Source organism: Micropterus salmoides, unplaced genomic scaffold, assembly GCF_014851395.1.
Source record: "Micropterus salmoides isolate LMB-PRFRI ecotype aquatic unplaced genomic scaffold, ASM1485139v1 Ms_hic_scaffold_6, whole genome shotgun sequence".
Classification (NCBI taxonomy): Eukaryota; Metazoa; Chordata; class Actinopteri; order Centrarchiformes; family Centrarchidae; genus Micropterus; species Micropterus salmoides.
Genome location: NW_024044348.1, coordinates 11,524,784 through 11,534,841, shown reverse-complemented (window position 1 = coordinate 11,534,841; position 10,058 = coordinate 11,524,784). Strand labels below are relative to the sequence as shown.

At 38.4% G+C, this 10,058-nt stretch overlaps 1 protein-coding gene across 2 annotated transcripts; it reads right to left on the bottom strand.

Moving 5' to 3' along the window:
* Window positions 1–6,069: 6,069 nt before the first annotated feature.
* Window positions 6,070–8,621, bottom strand: mibp2 (muscle-specific beta 1 integrin binding protein 2). Of its 2 annotated transcripts, XM_038701737.1 has the most exons (8): window positions 8,371–8,620; window positions 7,640–7,730; window positions 7,367–7,415; window positions 6,958–7,147; window positions 6,801–6,872; window positions 6,593–6,699; window positions 6,417–6,511; window positions 6,070–6,332 (listed from the first exon to the last, which is right to left on the bottom strand). In XM_038701737.1, exons 1-7 carry the CDS (start codon window positions 8,394–8,396, stop codon window positions 6,426–6,428), a joined length of 621 nt encoding a protein of 206 aa, XP_038557665.1. In that variant the 5' UTR covers window positions 8,397–8,620; the 3' UTR covers window positions 6,070–6,332; window positions 6,417–6,425. The 2 variants fall into 2 exon arrangements, with proteins under 2 accessions (XP_038557665.1, XP_038557667.1); XM_038701739.1 differs by lacking the exon at window positions 7,367–7,415 and having other exon boundaries at window positions 8,371–8,621.
* Window positions 8,622–10,058: the final 1,437 nt, after the last annotated feature.

Here is a 10,058-nt window from a genome sequence, read left to right as displayed (position 1 = left end):
AGTCTTTTGGCACTATGGCATTTTTATGTATTTTATATACCTGAAATGAACAGATCCTGTTTTGTGAATTTTGGTGATTTTAAATAAATCAAATTAAAATAAATTTGTGAATGAAGGGTAGGAGCAAATAATAATCTGCTTAGGGTACCAGAAAGGCTTTGGCTGCCTCTTAGATCTCCAACCACTGAGAAAAATACAGTACATAACAATTGAATAAATTATTTTCACAAACCCAAAGTAAACACAGAATCTGGCCAATGATAAAACAGTGAGCTACACAGCACAAAACATTTATAAATCTTCACTCACCATGGTTTTTCTTGAACTTTCAGTCGCATCTTAAGGTTCTCAGTTTTATCTTTATTTTATTTACTTATTCACATTAAAATTACATTAATTCCAACAGACAGTGCTTTTGTTTTGGATTTTTGCCTTTGTTTTCAGAGTTTTAACACTTTGGCATAGCAGTATTTTACCAACTGAACAGGCATCTACTATTAATTAGTTAATACTTTGACTGAATAGGGCTCTTTGATTGAATGGGGGGGTGGCATATGAGGCTTCAGAGGTAGACAGCTCAGTGAAGCAGTGGTTTCCGAGGCTGGGACCTAGTCCTCCTAGCGTTTGGATTTAACTTGTGTCTGCTTTTAGAAATTTGGCCGTCAGGGAAAACACAAACCCCCCTTTGCAAAAGCCACAAGCGAGTCACAGACATGGAGCAGCAGCAGATGATGATGTTGTATAGTGGACGGCCTTCCTGTCTAAGTAAACAGTGATTCAGATGGGTGAGGAGTGGGAGGCTGTGGTCTGCTTCAGACAGGCAGCAGGCGGGCCTCTCCCAGACCCACCATAACAGGATATGGTCCTCGTGCCCACACTGAGGATGGTTGCATTATGTTATTATTTCCCTCAGGTTTTACCATTTGGTTGGTGTGGTAGTTTTCATGCACGCTGTGTACCATGTGAAGAGCTGGACTGAAGGTTCTGGAAAACATATCTCTTTGTGGTGTTTTCGACCAAAGTGACAGTGAGTAAAGTTACTTTCCCTTCTCAACCAGGTCTTATATAACTACATACGCAAGTCTGGATGAGTGGGCATGGAGAACATTAGTAATTAGGTTTTTGTGACTCAACAGCTGGTTCTGAGGAGATATTTAAGGACAACAGTTTATCATGTAACCACCACATTTTCCAAAACAAAATGTCTAAGTTATTTTATGGTACTCTTACTCTTGCAACATTTATCACAAAACACATGATCAACTTATAAATTATCATGCAGTATAGAAATAAACAAAAGTACTACAGTTAAAACAGCTTCATCTTGGCATGGCTGGATTAACCTGCACCCATCAACTCCCCGTTCCTCAAACTCTATAAAAAAACATGGCCCCTTTGACTGATACATTATTATTTATTACATTATACTGTTAGTTTACTATAAATACGGATGCATCAATGTGGAAATACAATTTATTTAAGTTTCTCTAATATAATAATAAACTGTTGCTAACAACTACGGAGACATCTAAAACATGACAAGGGGCCCCGACTAGACAAACTCTTTTTATAAACCAAAAGGTATGAAATCAGTGGTTTAATCTTAAATGATATATTGTATTTTATAAGATTATTATATGTTGTTTTGTTTTGTTTTTGTCAAATCTTAATCTGGAAAAAGATTACAGCTGTCAAATGAATGTATTTAAGTACAATATTTCATGGGGTAGTAGTATAAAGTGGCACAACATGGAAATGCTCAAGTAAAGTACCTCATAATTGTTCCTTAGAACAGTACTTGATTAAATGCACGTAGTTACACCACTGGTGAAAGCACAAAATTGACATTAAAAAAATGTCATTTTCAAATTTGATTTTGACACAGGGTTCCTAAGGAGGTCCTATTGCCTCTGTGCATTTGTTTATTAATTTGTAAAAAAAAAACAAAAAATAGACATTAAAATGTGAAAAGTACGTAATAAAGCAGGAGACACATTTAAGCCCTCATCATGTCAGTTAATATTATCCTTTGGTGGTGCATATTCCCAAACAAGATTTTAAGTAAATCAGTACAAACAAGTTGACACAGTAAGCCAGATGCTTTCGGGGCCCCTGGGGTTCTAAATTGCTTTTTATATGTTAATGGTTCTTTAGTAATAACCCCATAATAGAATGTAGCCTCTGTAAACACTTTTATTTTTATTTTTATTTCAGTAAGAACCTTTACTGCGCTGTAACTTGTAACTGAATATTTAAAAATTGTGGTATTGCTACTTTTACTGAAGTAAAGGATCTAAAGGATCTCATGTGCACAATATAAGTGTCTAATGCCCTGCATGGGTTACACAGTGTCTTGTTGTGTCTGTTCTGTGGTATAATTTCTCCACTCAGCATAAACTCAGACAGAGCAGGGGAACCACAGTAGGTGAAAGGCTGTTTTCACGTCAGCCCCACAGGTGCGGTGTTAACCCCTCTCAGCCCTCTGTCATGTTGGCTTTAGAGGGTCGCATTTTCGAAACAAGTCCTTACATCAACGCCAATGCTCACAAAAGGTTTTATGGCACAAAAGGCTGGTTTCATGGGCTTCTTTTAGACTAGTAGTAAAAGCAGTAAAAATAGAAACAAGTCGTAGGCTGAGAAGGAGGCTTTGAAGGGCAGTAGTTGTTGCAGATGGAAAGGAAGATTTGATTAAATGAATGTGCCCTGTAGCCTACTTGTTGTTTTCTTTGGTCGGTTGACAGAAGAAAACAGGAGGGACGTATGTTAAAGGACGCATTGTAAAGCTGTGAGCCAGACAAAGAAATTGTTTTCAGACAAGCAGCCACAGAGTCACAGTCACCTCTACTGCCAGGATGGTTAGTGGTTGCACGGCCGTGTTGTGTCTGACCTCTGTGAGGAGGATATGTGATAATCCAAACCTTAACTGTATGGAGTTAGAGGTCTGAAGGGAGGATTTATAGTGTTGTTTATATGCTCTATTTGAGTCAACCACAGCAGACTGTTGCTTCCTCTGCTTTTTGGATGCACTGGTGAGAGGTGTGTTTAAGAGACAGAGCACGAGACGGGCACAGACGCACACGTACACCCATGCAGACAGAAAGGCAGGCAGACACACGCTTGCTCACATACACAAACAAGATGCGGTAAGAGCGGGTACAGCAACCCTTATGGTTTGTGTGGTTTAGAAAACTGCAGGGTTTGTTGTCGTCCAGAGGCAGTACAGGTATCAGATTAATCTATCACCATGAGTCTATGAAATATTATACCTGAGGACAGTGAGTACACAGTAGTAACCTAAATTCTGCAAGTTAGGACCCACTTTACAGAAAAAAACGGTTTTAGCTTATTGTTTTTATCTTTAACATTGAGAGCAGTCCCTGACTAATCCATTTAATTGCTGCAAATAGTAAGAAAAGCCACAGAAGAGTAAAGGATTACAGAAGTACAGTCAGTAAAACGTATGCAGCTATGCCTTAGTGCAGATCTGAAACAGTCCAGCCAAGGGAGGCCTTTCCAGCAGCAGTCACTGTTACATAACTGCTTATCTCTCGCATACAAGCCTAGACTGATCATCTTGCACATGTTGTGAAGTAACACCCGTTTTAAAACGAGTTAGCTACCCTTTGAGGTATTTTAACACCATCTGTAAATGATTTTTGGCATCAAAGTTAAGCATATTATGCGTAACTGTTAAATGTTTTTGCACTGTAAACAGTTGGGCTTCGGTGTTTGTTCTGCTCGATACTAAGACCGCAGGAAATTCCCAAGATGGATAAGATTGTAATATGATCTTTTACTCACTATCTCACTCTCTTCCTTTCTCCCCTTTTGATACATTTGAATTTACTATTCAGATTCAATCCATACAGCAACCCATGAATTTAAGTTACATGAAACTTGAGCTTGAATCGTGTCTGTGAAGGTTCTCAGTCATCAGTTAGGATATCCAACGAAGGTTGAGGTCAAGGGAAACTGTTTGTTGTAGATACTAGAAGATATTTTGTCCCTCATCCAAGAAACTTCTTCAGTTCAGTTGAGCTCAAATCGTTGCAAGCCAAGAGTATTCTGGAGTTTAAATGACATAAACTGTATATTGTTTGGCTTGTGGTTGTGTTTTAGAGCCACTTTATCATACATGTTGTAGGAAGATCTGGTTAAACAATGACAGCAATCACAAGATGAGCTGGGCGTTCAGGCAGATTCATACACATAAAGCAGCTATGCTGTAATGTGCCAAAGAAGAAATGTGTGGAGTAAATACTGAGAAAACATTTGAGACCACAAAAATGCATAAATATGACAATAAAACCTCACTTATCAACTCTAACTATATAACTTAAGATAGATTGAAAGAAACTGCTTCATAAGACTGTGGTTCCACTGTCTACCTGTGTGTCCATGCTGTTGCTGCAGAAACACTGATGTGTCAATAATCATGCAGTCTGTCTGGAAGCAGAGAAACCCATAAGCGCTTCTTTGTGCTCAGTGAATAATACAACACGTGCTCTCTTTGTCAGACCTCAGTGTAATAACATGAGGATTGTTTTATTCCAGAGTGACACATTTAGCAGTGGGAAAACAGTGACCGGTAAATGGAAAAATCTGTAAGTTATAGATCTAAAAATATCAGTTTTAAAAATATAATATAAAAATATCATGTTTTATTTTAAGAAACAGATTAGTTGAAAAAACAGAAGTAGATTTTTTTAACTAAAATTAATACATAACAAACCAATCTTTTGGCCGTAACTACAATGGATTATATACACAAGAGCAAGAATCTTCTTACAGAACTACAAAAGGGGGGAAACAAATTCACATATGGAGGCCAAGGGCTTATTTTTTTAACATACACACAGCTCTGACCTACTTTCATACATGAATATAGTAACATTATATAACATGTGCTTTTAGTGAAGAAAGGACAGTGTGCAACAGCTTTCACTCCCTAAGAGGGTTCTGACACACCCTTGACTCGGATAGTTCCAGACTTATGTTGAATTTAGATTTCACCATCTGTTTCCATTACAGGAAATATGCACAATATTAATGCCTTATAGCATTGCTGGTAAAGATTCAGATTAGTTCAGTTTAAAACTTTTTCTAGTTATGCAGTCAAACATTAAAATCTGTCTACAGCTTGCACATAGGCCTACACAGCAGCCCTTCTAATGTATTACAGTAACTACATATTGTGTTAACAAATAAAATAGGAATGTAAAGATAAATACTCAGGTGTGCCTGCAGTAATATGACATTAATAAAAGGTTACTGCAACTTTATGGAGAATGACAAATTGGTTGACTTTATTTAATGCAATGAAGCATGTCTTTTCAAAGAAATGTCTTTGCATGTGGGATTAAACCACTTCAAATGGTGTCATTGGGTACATAATCTATAGTGCCAAAAAATATTGGTGTGGGAGTGATATGGGGTTGTCCACCATATTTTCCACTTGCTGTGATAGGCTGCTTGCATACAGCAATGAAAATGTCCTAAACAGAAATTCTGAAAATCTTAGCTTTGTTTACAGCAACAAAGTCCCAAACCAATGTTTAGCAGGCTTTTAATGTTTGTGGAATACAAAGTAAATAAAATAAGTTATAAAATCCATTACATACCTTGTGCTTGGCAAAAATAACGCCACATTCGCCTACATAGGAGAATGTGTAAATCATAGATTTACCATCGCTTGTTGACCTGATTGGTGTTATTACATGGATATTGCTCTGTAAATGAAGTATAGGGATCTTTGAAGTTCATTCTGAAAGAAACACTTCCAGGGAAACAACCCATGTGTCTGAATTTAGATAAGAGTTGCGCTCAAAACCTGAGGTCACGTGATTCAACCTTGTGATTCCACTTATCACCAACACCAACTGTTGCCCAGGGCTGTGAAGTGTTGAAAGCTGGACTATTTTTGAAAACTACACTTTACAGATATGGACTTCACACAAGACTCTTCACAATTCCTAAGTTACATTTTGTAAGTTTCAATTTGTAGTACTTTCAGTGTAATAGATGGACAACAGGCACCAGCCTCTTAAAATAAATCCCAGGAGCACAGAATTGGCAGGAGGATCATTTATTGACATACACAACTAAGTGCAACCATCCTCTGAACATATCCCGTCAACTCTCTTTGGAGTGTAGGCTGTAACAAAGCAATAAATATGGTAGATATAAAAACATGCCAGCATTTGCCGTCAGTTAAACATTTACATAAAAAAAATCATAGCAGTCAGCTGAATGAGCTGCCAGGTAGAAACTTAAGGCAAGGCGGTCTTCTGCTTGCAGGCTGATTATATGCTCCTTTTAGCCGATCGTATGACCTGCAATAAAGAAAGGAAATGGTTCAGAAACTCACATTTGGATATAGGAGATTTTTTCTTAAACAGTCAAGATGCTTTGTGTACCTTTGTTTGTTAAAGAGACTTCTGGATGTTATTCAGGATGTCACCATAGACAAAGTTGAACAGTTGTTCCTTTGACTTGGTTCCATCTAGCTGCACTGTAACAGCATACATACAATTAAAAGGAGAAACTTTCACAGTTGCATTCAGAATGACGACCCAAAACCCACCACACTTACAGACATCAACATCTGATGCCTCCATGATGTTCTTGTGTTTCAAATACATGGGCCAGACGTGGCCATCAAACAGGCCGGGGGGGTCTGGCACCGTGTAGTTCCTAGAGCTGCAGAGAGACAACACAAATTACATACGGTCATAAGACAGCAGAGCAGACTAGATTACAAACGGCAGTTAATAGCAGTGTCTGAGCACTGCTGCACTTACCACCTCCTCTTTTTGCATTCTTCATATGGGATGGAAATAAAGTAACGTTGGTTCAGCACGTCGATCAAAGGTCTGCAAGGGTAGAAAAATTAATTCCAAGGGCCTGCTTGGGCCATTTCTTTCACAGTGAGAAACAGTAATGAGCATGTGTTCTTACTCGTAAGTATAAAGCAGAAAGCCCTCCACAATAAGGATGTGAGTCTCCTCCTCCTCCTTATGCTCAGGCTTTGGGACGATCTCGGTGTCCAGGGTGTTATTAACGCCATGAGACTTCTCAAACTTCACCGGGTTATCCAACCAAGCATAGATCGTACTCATCATGGCGTCCATGTCCAGAGCAGTAATGACTGAGGAGCAAAGCGGGGAGGAAGGATTTGGGGGGGGGAAAAAAAAAAAAAAAAAAAAAAAAAAAAAAAGTAGAAATGTGTAGAGGATTGCAAAGAGCAAGTAAGAAACATGTTCAGGTCTTTCTGTAAGTCATGCATATTACAAATGAAATGTTACAGCAGAAGCAAACACACAAATTCTCTCTCACACACACACCTTTCATAAAAACCCAGGCTTACCATCGTACTGCTTAAAGCCATCTTCACCAACTTCAATCTGATCTTGGGGCTGAAACATACATTGATAAGATGTACCCAGGTACATTCCACTAGTGCTGCACTCTGCTATATGGAAGACTCTGGTAAGTGTTTTTAGACACACTAGATCAAACTATATATAACTATATCTATAGAGTTAACACCCCACCAACTTGTGTTACTCAGAGCTATCCATTTGGTTAATAACTATTTCCAAAATTCAGAGACAGGTGTGTGTGCACGCATGTGGCTCACCTTGAAGAAGTCATCCTGATGAACCACACAACAGTTGGGCAGGTTCTTGATCAATCTGTTGGTGAGGGTGGTTTTCCCTCCATTGGTTACGCTGCATGGAACAAAGCAATAAATGCAATAAGTGTAAGGTTTAAAGATTAATGATTAAACCATCACATACAATATTATATCTGGGACGACCATTTGGTAGTGCAGCTATACATTTAATATTCTCCAGGTCACATATTGTTGAATATATTTAATTACCCATGACATCCGGTTAGTTGTAAATTTAAAAAAAAAAAAAAAAAAAAAAAGCGGCCAGTTTTAAGCCATAAACAGTCATCGGTAGAGTATTGTATGGCAAAATAACAGGAACATTTACACATGTAATGGATTTGAGGCATAATATCTGCACCGTGTCAAAAAAAAGAAAAAGGGTGGGTCAACTGGGCATATGGTACGTTATGCTTATTTCGATTACATGCTTGCCACCGTTAGCTTTAGCTCTGTTTATTGATTATCAAATGGGCTTAAGCTAAGTGTTTACAAAAAATGTAAACGCTAGAATAAACACCGACGTATTTGGTTATTCGACAGTTGTTTCAACAGCAGTATAACAAAAAAAAGGAAGCAGCAGTTTAGCGGATATCATGCCCGCCCTCCCCACGTGTGCCGGGCTTTTAGGGCCTAGCAGTTCGGTTAGCACGTTAGCTTAGCTTAGCTCCCGAGCATGAATCCGTTGAACTCACCCTCCGATGCCAATGATGTACTTCATGTTTTCGGTTGGTCAAAGCTGGTGAAAAGTCGCTGAGAGTTCAAACGCGTCAATAAACCGGTTCAAGAACACAGTGATCAGACGGGAAGAAAGCTTAAAAAGAGAAGGTTGCAACAGGAAACGTCAACTACTCGATTCCTCCATGGCACTTGTATTAAGTGGGTTAAGAGCGGGGACGTGGTGTCACTCGGACGCGGGCTTCCACCGAGAAAGAACCGTCAGTTCACTGCAACGTCTACACATACTACAGAGAGCGACGTGATTGGCTATTTAAACACCTCGAGCGGTACAGAAAAACCAGCACAACCAATCAGGAGCGAGTTTAACCGCAGGTCCATCCGCCTTCCTTTCTCTGCTCACCGCGCCTTTGCAGCTTAAACCATGATGTAATTTAAATGTGTAATTGTGGAAATTGAAAGACTTGTGTTTACTTTTGCCCAAAAATATACAGAATAATTAACAAGAAATGGGCAAAAATTCACAATATGAATATACTTACGTTATATAAAATGGGATGCATTGAATAGGGGTTAGGGTTTTTTTTTTTACATGTTTTTTTCCCAACAGTATATAGAATAAGCTTCAACTGAGTTAAGTACAACAGTATAATGCTATTTAGACGTTTATGCCTTTGTATAAACATTCCAATAACATGAAACAACATTATATTACCACACAAACATGTTAACTATAGGGCTGCTTTGCATTGTGGGCATTGTGCAGATGACCTGTCAAAAGTTTTTCCCCTTATTAATTTTCTGTAGTGTCCATAGTTACATTCTGCAGTATTATCAGTATACACACATAATACCAGGCTGCCGGTACTGTCATAGAAAACAGTTCACATTGGGGTCTAAATCAGAGACCCCCCCCCCAAAACGACAACATGTTGATTTCACCAGCCTGCAGCTAACCTCTCTCTGTTTTGTTTTGAAACTTCCCAACCAACACCATGACACAGTTTCCTGAGGTTACACCAAAATGTTGGGGTTTACACCCTTGAAAACCTCAACTATGAAGAGGAACTCGCCAAGTGTGGAATTCAGTTCAGCTTGTAAGATTTCTATTCTTAGTTTGAGTCATTCTGTCAATTTCAATTTTCTTGAGCATATTACACACTTTTTTTATTCATTCATTCAGTGTGGTATAATGTTTCAAGGGGGTCAACATAAATAAACTTCTTCACTTCTACTGGTACTGTGGTAATAGGTTTGTGTCAGCTATTTACAAGCCAGATGGATATTTTCCACCAATGTCTTGCCTTCTCATTTGACAACCATGTGATGTTATGGCAATATAACATGTGAATTAGAAATATACTTGGTACTGAAACCATGTGGCCGAATCATGTTTTTCATGCTTTTCTGGGATTTTGCATTGCCTAGATGTGATTCATTTACATACATCTAACACTTGAAACTCCCCAGAAACTTACAAAAACAATACCCACTAATGTGACTGAGATTTGGGGCATCAAGTAGTTTTTATTACCCCATATTCTATTATGATATTTTGGTTTACATGCAACCTAGCATCCATCAGATTAGATGTGTCCTTTTGAGTTTGAACAAAGCAGATTTGTAACTTAACCATGTCTGATGGTTAAATAAATACCTAAACTATGGAAGGACAGCTTTTAATGTTGTGATATTTAGTAGCTGT

Coding starts and splice junctions, on each gene's coding strand:
- mibp2 (XM_038701737.1), bottom strand. CDS start 8,396: ATGAAGTACATCATTGGCATCGGAGG. Junction 7,731..8,370: donor TACATCATTGGCATCGGAGG/GTGAGTTCAACG, acceptor TGTTCCATGCAG/CGTAACCAATGGAGGGAAAA. Junction 7,416..7,639: donor ATCAGGATGACTTCTTCAAG/GTGAGCCACATG, acceptor TGTATGTTTCAG/CCCCAAGATCAGATTGAAGT.